Source organism: Crocodylus siamensis, chromosome 9 (assembly GCF_052110815.1).
Source record: "Crocodylus siamensis isolate JL-2025a chromosome 9, ASM5211081v1, whole genome shotgun sequence".
Classification (NCBI taxonomy): Eukaryota; Metazoa; Chordata; order Crocodylia; family Crocodylidae; genus Crocodylus; species Crocodylus siamensis.
This window is the reverse complement of record NC_143403.1, coordinates 33031048-33044640: the sequence shown is the minus strand read 5'-3', so window position 1 is coordinate 33044640 and position 13593 is coordinate 33031048. Positions and strand designations below refer to the sequence as shown.

Here is a 13593-nt window from a genome sequence, read left to right as displayed (position 1 = left end):
ATAATCCCTAGCTTTGATTCAGGGATTGCGTCTGTCTTTTGTACTGTGCTCCACAAATGTAGTCCTGCTCCTTGACAAAGTATCCTAGGCACTATGATACTCAGAAGAGGGAAGTTGTTTTTTTAATGACATTATCTCACCACTCAAACTATGTGGGGAGGCTAAAATTGTTTCACCACAGTTAAGATCCAGCTAGATGAGCTAATACAATGATCCTCAACCAGAGTGCAGTTCACCCTCTGGGGTGCCTTGAGATCTTTTCAAGGGTGCTATGGGGTACCCTGCAATATTAACAAGTATGCAAACATGATTCACAAGATGAACCAAGAGATTTCAAACAGAAATCTGCAGAGTTAAAAGCATTCTGACCCGTTGTGCTATTTCTAAATTCTTCGATAAAGTAACTGCCCTATTATTTTTCTGTAATCAAAAAAACAAGTGAAAACTTAAGAGCTGACATTTTCTGTGGGATGCCTTTGATTGAGGCCTCAAATCACTTCTGATTGAGGTGCTGTAGTGATGCAAACAAGAATATGTGAGAAGGAAATGGGGAAGGAGGACCTCTGATGACTAACATCACCGCTTATAAGGAAAGCAGTTTGGCTGGAAGTGGAAAGGTGAAGGCCAAGATGGATTTCAAGTAGTGGGCTATACCACAGCAATGGCTAAATTACCTGCTTTAAACTAAGATGCAATACTGACATCAGGATGCAGACAAGATCAACAGGACAGTAGAAGAGGAAGCTACAGAGGCCAGTCTGGAAAACCGTATTTATTTCATGAGATGAAATCATTCCTTTCTGAGCTGATTAAAAGATTAGCATGCACTGTGCTCAGTCTTATTAGTTTGAGTTTTATTGACTTTCTTTTCTATGATTGCCAAGAAAACAAAGATTCTTCCAGTAGAACCACTATGGCTTCTTATTGGAGCTTTTGGGAAAAGGGTCTGGAACACTATTCTGCATTCTTTTTCCTTGGCATGTATTCTATAAAGAGAATGGAATCGATAGATATTGAACCCTTGAGACTGTATCTGTTTTTTGATTAATTTTAATTGAATTGACTAGGTAAGCATAGAAGGTGTTCTGAATCCATACTAACTAGTTCAGGGTTTGGGCTAAAGTCATTCATGCACCAAGATTCACAACTGTATGTACGTTGGATAGCACTACAGAAGAAAGAGACTTGTGGGTCATCATTGACCACAAGATGAACATGAGCCTGCAATGTGATGCTGTGGCTAGTAAAGTGACCAAAACGCTGGCTTGCATCCATAGATGCTTCTCGAGCAAATCCCGGGACGTCATTCTCCCCTTGTTACTCGGCCTTGGTGAGGCCGCAGCTGGAGTACTGCGTCCAGTTTTGGGCTCCACAATTCAAAAAGGATGTGGAGAAGCTTGAGAGAGTCCAGAGGAGAGCCACGCGCATGATCAGAGGTCAGGAAAACAGATCTTACAATGACAGGCTGAGAGCCATGGGACTCTTTAGCCTGGAAAAGCGTAGGCTCAGGGGTGATCTGATGGCCACCTATAAGTTTATCAGGGGTGACCACCAGGATCTGGGGGAACGTTTGTTCACCAGAGCGCCCCAAGGGATGACGAGGTCGAACGGTCACAAACTCCTGCAAGACCGTTTCAGGCTGGTCATAAGGAAGAATTTCTTTACTGTCCGAGCCCCCAAGGTCTGGAACAGTCTGCCAGCGGAGGTGGTTCAAGCACCTACATTGAACACCTTCAAGAGTAAATTGGATGCTTATCTTGCTGGGATCCTATGACCCCAGCTGACTTCCTGCCCTTTGGGCAGGGGGCTGGACTCGATGATCTCCCAAGGTCCCTTCCAGCCGTAATGTCTATGAAATCTATGAAATAACAAGGAACTCTTGATTTGTGAAGTTTTCTGTTGCAATTAGCATTTGAGAGACAGCAGAAGGATAGTGTAATGCTCAAAGCACTGGAGATGGACTTGAAATCTGGGTTTTGGACTGCCATAGATTCCCTCTGTAAGTCACTTGTCTTCATAATATGACAAGAGGGAAATGGGGAAGGGGGAACATCTGAGAGATGTTCAATATGCCTACGAAAGAGGGATTAAAAAGTGCTGATATTTCACATGCTTGCTTTATTTAGATTAGCCCCAAACCCTCAGTTGTAGGGCTTAATCCAGCAGGATGCAGCTTCCTGCAATTTCCTATGAAGTTAATAATGAGTAACATTAACCCTTTCCTGAGTAGCCAATCTTTCTTGGTTCTTTACACTGGGTCTGTGCCACAGCCATGACATGAGAGGATACTGACCAATCATAAGTCTTCTCTCCAAACTAAATCCTAGTTCTTTCAGGCATTCTTTCCCAGTCTCTAGTCATTTTTATCATACTCCACTTGATTCCTTCCAATTTGTCCACATCTTTCTTGAAATGTGGGGCTCAAAACTGAACACAGTACTCCAGGGGAGTCTTCACCAGTCCCAAATATAGCAGAAGAACAAGTTCCCTGGATTTGCAAGCAATACTTATGTTTGCACAATTCCTGAAACAGTGAGATTTTTACTTTGTGTGCCTTGATACTCTTGTAAAATAAACAGTAATAATATTGGGGAAAGGCGGAATGATTAAAGCGAAGAACTCAATGAAGGATTCAAATTTCTGTAAGTGGCAGCAGACTTTTTTCAATATTTATTTTTAGACTCCGATATATTGTAACCAAAGTAATAAGTAGACTGCAAGGAAACATTTGAGCCTTGAAGTTTTATTAACTCATTTGCATCATCCAATAATTCCTTTCAGCACCAATAAGGAAAAGAAAAAGTAATCTTTTTCAAAATATCTTGTTTTTATCGGGTATAAGTTTGTGGTTTTCATACAGGCAGAGAAACCAATGAACATGTTTGGTTTTTTTGCTGTTTTTTTTAAATACATTTATAACAAAATGTCAGAAGGTGTGTGCTTACCATATAAAAACATTAGATTCTCAGAAGGATACAATACCGAAAAATCATTGAAATAAAAAAAGATTATTTTATATAGGATTTCTAAACCTTAGCAATAATACACTATTTAAAAAGCATCAAAATTAATAATCATATTTAAAACAAGATGGCAAGGACAAGTGAAATCTTCAGTAACACTGTGACCATGGATAACTGAGGCAGGAGTTTTTTCTATACACTTTACTATGCATTCTTCTTCTTATCCCTCTTGACCCAAAGGCAGGGAAAAACATTTCATTTTCAGAGCTGATGATATGTATTAAATCTGACAAGCTGTACTTGGGCCAATAAAGTGGCTCAAAAGCAGTTCTGATACTAAACTGTACAAACTCAGGTCTGTTTAATCTGTATCACTGAATGAATGCCATTTAAAACACACCAACCAACAAAATTTTCCAAGGGTCCCCTAATAAATCTTCATGCTTCATCCAACAAGTAGGGCTGGGGTGTAATGCAACTGACTGAAAGCATCTGAGGCAAGATATTGCAGTAACCTGCATGAGAGGTTATTGGTAACCTCCTTCAAAGAGACCAGCTTTCAAAGTACCCTCAGTTGTAGGGCTCAATCCAGCAGGATGCAGCTTCCTGCAATTTCCTATGACGTCAATAATGAGTAAAATTAACCCTTTCCTGAGTAGCCAATTTTTCTTGGTTCTTTACACTGGGTCTGTACCACAGCCATGACATGAGAGGACACTGACCAATCATAAATATAGCATTATACTGTAGAGCATTGTCTTTGGATTTCTTCTACAATATATTGTCAGGTTCACTCAGAGCTTGAGACATGTTGTAGCACAATTCCTCATTAGATCATAAATAGGTATTTGTGTGTGTTACCTTTTTTTAAAGCTGTTAGGTGACACTTACCTACAATATCTACGTGCATGCCATCAAGAACTAATACTGAGGTTCAGTGATACTAATTATTTAATGAAAAGGAGTATGATGACCAAGGAGTATGATCACACCCACTCTTTGGAGACAGCTGAAATTCTTATGCGGAGTGGAGAGAATAGCTGTTGTGTAAATTTAACTCAAACTGTTTATAGAGCACATACCGCTGTTAGGCTTGGTCATACTGCCCTTAATCAGGCTTGGATTGACCTCTGAGGAGTTGCTTGTGGTTTAATTTCCTGTGGACTAATTTTATGGAATCACTGAAAAAAAAATTCAGCACATGTCGTGAGTTCTAAGGCAAACACCAAATACCCTGCCAGTATCATTGTCTGAATTAATTCTCTCGGAACCATCATATAGAATAAGAGTAATGACAGAATTTTGGTTTCTTCACCTGACACACTGTTTTCTGGAGCGGAAAGCATATGCTCTGCTATTTCCCACTACAGATACTCTAAATCCCTCAAGCATATCAAGGCATCAGAAGGCACAGGGTTGATGCAATAAAGCAAGGAGCATTTATACACAATGGCATCACAATGCTGTACCTCTCAGCATCATCCTTTTGCAAAGTTAGATCCATAAGACAGTAAATTAGTAAGAACTAACTACATTGGTTAGTATTTTCTTTAAAATAGAGACTGTTTTACAACTATTTTGCTACCATTAAAAACAGATCACTGAAAAACTAACATCAAAATCTAAAACCGTTTACTTCAAAATTGAAAAAATATTTCTCAACGTATCTCAAAAAGTTGACGAAAGTGCCTGGTGTTTTAGTCGGCATGGATTTCACAGAACTAAACTGAAAATAATTTAGACTACATTAGTTTTACTGTAAATAATGTAACCTTGTTTGGCAGTAATTTTTATGATTATATCCCACACAGTGTCAAATTTAGCTACTCTAACTGATATTTAGTGAATTTGATATCAAACTAATTTACATTAGGAAAGCTATTAAAAATACTGTAAGATTTAATTTTACTATTGATAGCAATATGGTAGCAGAGCTGCTGGAGAGTGCACAAATTCCTACTGATACTGTTTTTAAAAAGGTTAATAAAATACAAGCAAGATAGAAAATAGGATTAAAAGCACTATTTCAGGTACAAGTCTTTCTCAGTTCAAGGGAGAGCTAAGAAACCATATGTGCTCATGAGTATGTAAAGAAATCTGCCCAGAGGAGAACAGGCGGGGAAGTGGGCTAGCACACAAAAACTTCCAACTCTATAAGCTTCAGCCTTTAGCCCCTCTTCTGTCCCAAAGGGGGGAACCAGTCTGGTTTCATTCTAGTCTCTATTTGGTGCACATTGCCAACCACCATGCAGTTTGGCACAATTTAGTTATAAGAGGAAGTCTGTTCAAAGGAGGTGAAGACAGGAAAATGGGAGAAATGACAAGTCAAGGTTGAGCTGCACTGGCAGAGCCGGGAACTTGCATAGCCCTGCTGAGGTCTAGCCAAATCTCTCAGTCCTTTACTTTCATGATCACTATGGTCTCCTCTATATGCAGAGTGATTGATACTGGTTTAACTAAAATGTTGATTTAAAAAAAATCCAGTTAGCTACACTAGGAAGTTGCACAGACTCTACAGCATGTGTAGATGAAATGAAGGCCCATAATTAGAGTGGTGGGTTTTTAAAAACACCGCTTCAACTTAGAGCCAATTAAACCCCCGTGTCATGCACACACCCAACTTGCCTGCCTCTCTGGTGGTAAGGAGAGGAGAGCGAGCTACTGGTGGGGGGAGCGGTCCCTGGGCTGCGGGGGGCTGATGCTTCCCTCAGTGATGCCCCCCGCCCCCACCAGGCAGCACCCAGCTTGGGCAGTCCCAGGGGGCACTGCAGCTGTGGAAGGAAGCAACCGGGCCCCTACGTAGTTCAGGCAGGCAGGCTCCAGGGGGGGAAAAAAATGGATCAGGCTCACCACTTTTCTTGGGTGGAGCTTGCCTTCCTGTGCTGCTATCAGGTTGCCTGCAGGGCTTCCTGCAGAGTTGTGGAGCTGCATGAAGCCTGGTGCTTCGCTCCGCAGCTGTAGGGGCAGCAAACTAAAATTTCTCAGAAGACTTTTAGTTTGTTGCACCCCAAGTCATTTAAGGCGCATTATGCCACTGAATTTCCTACAACAGCTGGAATTAATGCGCAATACGCTGCTGAGGCATGAAAACACCAACACCATTAAAGCGATGCAAAAGCATTTAGCCCACTTTAAAGTGTCATGCACACACACTCCTCATTTCGTCTACACATAGCCTTAGTTGCTATTTAAACCTTTGTTGCTATTTTGGCTTTGTTTTATCCTATTTGCAACAGGTTTATGCTAAACCAGAATAAGCATACACACAGGAGTCTGTGATAGTTTAACTGAAACAGTTAAACAGAAACAAGTGTGTGTGTGTGTGTGTGTGTGTGTGTGTGTGTGTGTGTGTATAGCTAAAGCTTAAATTTACATAGTCTTCCATTTTCTTTAAAAAAAGAAATAGGAAAGGAATGGAGAAAACACTTTATAACATAAAATAGGGTTAGACTGAAGGAAAACATAAGTATTAAGTTGGCTTAATAAGTAAAGGATATATAGCTGATGTTGTGGGCCCAGCAGTATCTCCCACCAGTTTTGATGGAACAATGCACATTTCTTCAGAGCAGTGTCCCCTTCTGCTGCCATGTGTGCCCTTGCTCTTGTCTCATTTTAAATCCTTAAAAAAACAAGGGGGGGAGAAGCCCCCAGTTATTAATCTCACCCCTAATTTTTTGTTTAATAATTTAGGGTCAGAGAGGTAAGAAGGGATAGGGTAGGTGAGAAGGTCTTGGGGACAGAAAGGTAAAGAGAATCAATGCTAAGATGCATCTACATGGTGGGGGAAAAAAAATCAAATGGTCAAGACTCCTATGAAGTCCATGAGTGTATAAACAATGTGGGATCACCTCTAACACATGAAAAATTACCTTCAGTTCAGAAGAGAGGTCTTTTATATTAGGATTCACAGTTCCATTCTCTTTATTCTGCTGCCAGCTACCATTTTCTGGTTCTCTCAAAATATATTCGTTCCTTTGAAAATCAATCTTACACTGTCTTTATTTCTCTTACTCGGCTCCGTTTCCTGAAAACATCGCTTTCTCTGTTCATGTTTAACCCAATATCTAGCATGCATCTTACAAGCCATTTCTTAACTCTTTCCAGCAAAGGCAGAACATTGGCTCCAGTGTTACCAGCAGTACTACATGAATCTATTTACACTATCATAACATGCTCTGTTTCCTCGTACTGGAAATAGAACGGCTTTAGATGTGGGAAAGGAAAATAAAAGGTAGATAAATAACAGTAGAAGTGAATTTTGAATGTTTAATTTCTCAATTTTCAGTCTCATCCTTAAACTGAGGGCTCTGAAAGAAAAATCTTTATCTGCAAACTGAACATAGATTTTACTTTTAAAACCCATCAAGCTAATTGAAAAATTGCTAGCCAGTCCCAGAATACTTTTCTTTGGCTAGTTTCTGACTTTGAATTCCCATTTCTATTTTTATTTTCCCCCATGGTATCTTAATGACTATTTTGTGTCAAAGTGGCATGCAATGCGGGAGCATGCTACTGACACAGGCATGCTACTACAACATTAACAGGCTAAAAAAGAGAAAAGAAAAGAAAAGAAAAAAGTTTTAGTTTCTTAATTATACAAAGAAATTATGCAAAAACCATTGGGCAGCACTAACTCACAGACCGATTACAAACTAAATTGTGCTATATATTAGTATAAAAACATATTTTAGTAAGAATGGCACTGGTTCAAAAGGAATTGGGACTTCTATCTTGGTTCCTTTCAGTCCACAGTGAAAGTATTGAGATAAAGGCCTGCCCTGTTGCCTGAGCAACTTGTGATAGTGGTTTGTTACTGGTCCAAACCCACATAATTTCTTCCCTCTTTATGTCCCCAAATGTTGGTACATTTTGGAGGGGAACTTGAAAGGAGATGGAGTTGGGGATAGCATGGGTCAGGTCCAGTAATTTTTCTTAATGTGGCACCAGCAACATTCTTCCCTATCTTCTTCTATATGTCACAAGTTGAAACTTTCTGCTTCTGATCTTCTAAGCTGGTCAGTTTTAAGGATCATCTTCCCCCGTAGATACCATCAGACGCATGGCAACAGGCAGATGGTCTGTCAAACCTGCTAACTGGGTAATAAAGCTGAACTCTTCCACGTCCTGTAGAGAAAAAGGGGATAGTTCCAAAATCAGTGTGGTATGTTCTCTCATACATCAAGCCAGGATTTACTGTCTCCTCTCAGCTGACTTTCTGAAGTTTAAAATGTGTCTCCCTGGTTTTATGGATAGGGACTCCATAGTGTTAGTGAGGAGCCAGCCAGAGTACCTCTGCAGGGAGACAGGGTAATTGGTGCACATAAGGGATCAGTGCCACTGCTGGAATCTCTCCACTATAACGCACAGATGCTATAACAGTAATGAACAGGGTTGAATCTATTGGGGAAGGGTCCTGACTGCAGTAGCTAGAATATTTAAAATAAACTAAAGGATTTAGGCATCCAGGTCTGAGGTTCATTTGAAACTTCCAGCCTGTATCCTGGGAAAACTTCAGTATGAATAACAACATTCTGCCTACATATATTTCTCTTGCATTTCTCTTAGTTTACTCTTGTAACATAGTGTCTTGTTGCTGAGAGCTATTAAACAGCTGTTGCTCTAATGAAGCCAGAGACAGCTTTTCTCTCATTCCCCAGGAAGTGGTAAGTATAAAGAGTGCATCTAATAATCACCCAGAAAAGCTACATTTGAGAAACATTAAAATTGTAAAGCAAGCACTCAAAAGGTAGGCAATGCCAGAATGAAAGTTTCCTATACAACCTCAATTTGGCAACTTTGTGCATATGCATTATGATAGACTAGTGACATGATAGCATGCTATTTTCCTCCCAAAGGACCTCTGCCTCATTTAGTGGACAGGATGTATAATTCCCACTGAGTGTACAGCTGTTCTATATTTCATTTTATTTTTGCTGTTCAGTGAACTGCCTCAGGCCTTATTTCAGCACATCATTCAATGCCTGGTTCTGCATACAAAAATCATCACTTATGGGCTTTTTATGGTGGTCAATCTCTAGCATGGAAGTGTTTGTTGGGGTTTATTTTCTGAACCATCTGTAACTCCACAACACCCCTAGAATTAATATTACTCCCAGTTTATTGATTAGTAACTGAGGAACAGAAACATGTTTTATTTATTAGATTTCTATGCTGCCCTCCTCAGAAAAGGCTCAAGGCAGTTTAGCATTACAAACAAGGAAATTATAACAGATAAAATAATTAAAGTGTTTATTAATTTTAAGTTGCTCAATTTGAGAAATCTGTGATTTTTCAGAGAGCATTTTACAGCAGTGCTTGTTCAAAGTAGAGCATTCATTAACTTCAAGGGTAGTTATGAGTGGCCAAAAGTTCTGCAAATCAGACCCCAGTGTCAAGTCAAGTCAGGCATCCAGGCAATGAGAAAAAACATTATTGATTACCTTTGAAGAAATTTTAAATGGCTTGCCCAGCATCTCAGAAACCCCATGGCAGCAACAAGCTAAAAAACATGTTCTTCAGAATAGCATTCACCTGTCTAAATTAACAAGACCCTTGTTTCTCTTCTTGTAGTTCAAACATTATACAGCTTTCAACTTCTGCAACAAATGTGGCAGGAGTCCAACATTCAAAAGTCTCACTAACTACAAAACTCTCATTTGTTCACAGAATGCTGCCCATTCTATCCCGTGGGGAAGAAACATTATGCAATCGTGTGTTAGAACATACCATAGTGAATATGTATAAGGCAGACAAGTTAAGCTTATACATGCAAGCTTAATTTTGGCATTCCCTAAATCTAATGTCATTTCCTTTATCCTTAGGGGAGAAAAAACTAAAAAGAAAAAAAAAAGAGAAAAATCCATATTTCATCATGTGCAACCATATTGCTATGAGCAAGTTTAGAAATGTTGGAACCTCTGCCACTCAAGCTAACAGAGAAGGTGGTGTCAGGTTGTGAGCTATCAGAGGGAGGTAAGGCACTTGTTTTGACAATTGGTTTCATAGATATTTGTTGGTGGGAGAAGAATATGAAGATTCAGGCATTCTGGTTGCAACCTAGGTACTGAAGGGAATGTTGTCTTTTTTTTTTTTTTTTTTTAAACAGACCCCTCTAGCATGCTAGCCTGCTCTAGTCCAAGGCCTCCTTCTAGTCAAGCACCTACTTATTCCTTTGGGTCCAGCTCCTCAACCTCCCTATATCCCAGTCTACATCAGTCAGATGAACAAGGGTAAGGAAAATTCTGTTCAGTTCCAGAATGGAGCATGTCCAGTGCACATGGTACTTCAGCGAATTTAGCTACCAAACTAACCTCTCTGCTTAGAAGACAATCTTAAATAGGTTTCTTTGCGTGCAGAAAATGAAATATCCTTTACATAACACCACTCCCTCGTTCCATCTCCTGTGGAGCTTCTCACAGAAAGTTGTATAGATACTTTTTAATACAGATATATAGTTGTATAGATACTTAATACTTAAAAGTAATTTTCCCTACCCTTGTTCTAACTGTATCACCTATTATATAACTATACACACACATTAAAAAACCCTCAGGTTACAAAGTTAAGCATTCAAAAATTAGAAAATGTCAGAATGAAGGATGCCTGGGCACAATTAATTTGCCCTCCCCATGCACATGCATACATGGAGCCCTTACATTTTCACAGACTTCCTTTTACACAGGACCTTGCCTTTTTGGTGGTCCTACAGTGAGCAATGTCAGGCAATGTTATGCATGGACAGTGTTACCAACTCTGTCTATAATATAGGATTATGGTGAAGGTTTATTTAGAATAAAATAAAACCCTTTTAAAGATCTTCTAGATCAGGGGTTCTCAATCTCAGGCCATGGTTTGCCTGCTGGTCCACAGCATAGTCAGCTGCTGGACTGGAAGTGGCTGTGGACCAGAAAACCGTGGCCCCCCAGAGCCAGGTGGAGAGGTTCCTTTCACAGGGGCCCGTGGTAGCACAGGGTTTGGACTATCCTCCCGTATGAGGGGTGGGGGTATCCTTACCTGTCTGCTGGCCAGAAATTCTGGCCATGGTCAGCTGTGACTGCTGGGCCATGGTTTGCCGAGCAGCAGCCACTTAAAAATTTGCGAAGCCCTGTACTAGATGAAGGTTGTATGAAAAGATTTTTTTTGTCGTCATCATCTGTTAATTCAAAAAGGATACACTACAAAGTTTTAAGAAAAGTTCAGAGACCATCACGTAAAAGATAAGAATGCCAGTAGATGTAAGGATGAAAAGCTTCTGACCCACAATAATTATTTCTGATAAATTTAAGGACATGACCTGTATTACAGCAGTTAGTAACAAGTTGATTACCTGGAGTCCCCAACCAATTGCTAGTTACTACACAAATATATTAAAAGATATTAGATCACACACTCACTAGTGCTACGTGAAATATGGACTTGGGCATCAAACTCCTTTCAGCTAAACCTGTTTTTGAGGTTTTATGCATTCCTGATCCTCAGCTTATGTTCATAGAAGTCTGATCAAACATGATCTGATATTGCTTGTACAGCTGAGAAGCTGATAAATCACTCCTATACCCACAAAAGTCACTCCTTTCTCACTCCAGAAGTCCCAGAAATTAGAAGAAGTCAGGTAATACCAGCAAAAGGGGTCTGAATGATGGACTTCCTTTAAAGACACTTTAGAAACTTGAATTTAAATTAACTCCTCTCAGGAAACCTATAGGAGCTGATGTACCGTCCAAGCATTTCACACTGAGTTACAGTTTATTTTATTGTAAAACTCACCACTTTCCATTCCAGATAGAGACCCTCTTCTGTGTAAAGCATGTAGTCAATCCTTCTCCCATTGCCTTTTAGTGATGACTTCCTCCCCTTTTGACTTGAACTATGGTTCTTGCTGGTGGGATAGACTAGGTAACCTTTCCTTCCTTCTTCATTTTCCAGCACCCTGTTTTACAAAAAACACAGGCCTATTAAAGGTCTTCCAGTTCTGTTCCAATGTGTATGACAAGGTACCATCTTTTGTATTACAACAGGGCCCATGGGTCCTCATTTGTGCTGGGTATTGATAAATACAAAGTAAGAGCTGGTACCTGCTGACAGGATTTACAGTATAATCAGTTGTGGTCCAAAATACCTTTTTCCAGCCATATATTTTTTTGTGTGGAAGGGGGTAGTAATTTGCAGATGACTTAAGTGCAAAAACTCTGCTCTTACATTCTTAAAGTGAGTCTCTTAATGTGTGCATTAAGTTCTGTCCATGTCGGTCAGTGCCCAAAGTCAGTAGCATGGAAAGCAGAATTTTCTGGGTCAAGATGAATCCTATAGCTCTAAGAAGTGGATTTTGCTCCTGAAACCTGCAGTGTATTGCATCAGTCTTTCCTCATTGAAACTTAATAATTATACAGCTACCAGTATGGGAAACTAAGTCTTGCAGATTACTTTAGAATAGACTTTTGTGCTTTGATCAGAGTGGACAAATGTATCTCAGTGTAATGTCTTTCTAAATCACTTGAATTTGGATAGGAATGTTTTGCATAGGATCCCTGAACAGTATCATAAACTGGTTTATCAGTTTGAATCTATGTATTTGACAGAGTATTACTGAAACAATTACATTTAATCTAAACTCAAACTAAATAGTAGTTAAAAAAGATTTGATTTATTCTCATATGGCAATATACAGAGGTTAAAAAGTCCTTACTACACCCCTTTAAAGTAGGTAGGTATAATTCCCATTGGACTTTGGGGCCCTGTTACATGGTAATTTTAGGTGCTGCTGGACCTCTTAACCCCTAGACTGGGTTTTAACTAGCTCAACACTTTTAACTGGCTTAAAGCACTCATAACGTGTTTCAAAGTTACATGACTTCAGGGCAGGATTCTCTGTGATCTGCATAACCTTGCTCCTGTTCTATTAAAGTGTGTTCACTCCCCACAGCTGTGGCACTCAAGCTGAAGTTCTCCAGTATCCTAGGATGCAGTGGACCCTTCTCCACATGGTGTTTCAGTTCACAGCTGAAGATGGTGACAGCCTGAGGTAAACTGGAGCTGGTAGGGAGTGAGGCATGGAAAGCTGGAATTGGTGCACGAGGATGGTGCTGCAGGGCAGCCAGAGCATGGGCCAGCACAAGAGAAAGAGGAAAGTTGTGTGAGATGGTGCCAAGTATGCAGAGGGCAATGTGCAGGGGGGGCTCTGGCACTGGCTCTGCTACCTGGCCCAGGGAGGCACTGACTGCTCCATTGTTGCCTCACCCAGGAGAAATGCATTGCACTGCCCTGCTGGTTTCCTCCCACGGCTGCTGGGAGCATTTAGCAGTGGCGGTAGTGATGGTGAGGAGGGGAGGGGAGGAGAAAGAAGGATGAGGGGAAGGCAATGCCTCATCATGGGGAGCCACCAGCATACTGCCTGCACCAGGCTCCAGGGGAGGCAGGTGATATTGATAGTTGCATGTTCCTGCCCCCACCCCTCTCAATCCATCTCTCACACCCCTGCCCAGACAGCAGGGATAGGATCTTGTCCTGGCTCACCAGGCCTCTAGTGGCAAGTCATAGCTGTGCAAGTGGGACAGTCAGAATGTTTTTAGCCTTAAGGTGTGACTGCTCCAAACTCCATGCTAGCACTAAAGTGATCAACATTTGTCTGATT

The 13593-nt window shown here is 40.5% G+C and overlaps 1 protein-coding gene across 1 annotated transcript in view; it reads right to left on the bottom strand.

Annotated features, from left to right (window-relative positions):
- Window positions 1-2740: 2740 nt before the first annotated feature.
- SMPD3 (sphingomyelin phosphodiesterase 3) overlaps window positions 2741-13593 on the bottom strand; it is a 243645-nt gene continuing 232792 nt past the window's right edge. Inside the window, exons 8-9 of the mRNA XM_090063297.1 lie at window positions 11730-11892; window positions 2741-8087 (exon numbers count right to left, since the gene is read on the bottom strand). Coding sequence (XP_089919423.1) covers window positions 7986-8087; window positions 11730-11892 — 265 coding nt within the window. The 3' untranslated portion in view covers window positions 2741-7985. The remainder of the gene's footprint in view (window positions 8088-11729; window positions 11893-13593) is intronic.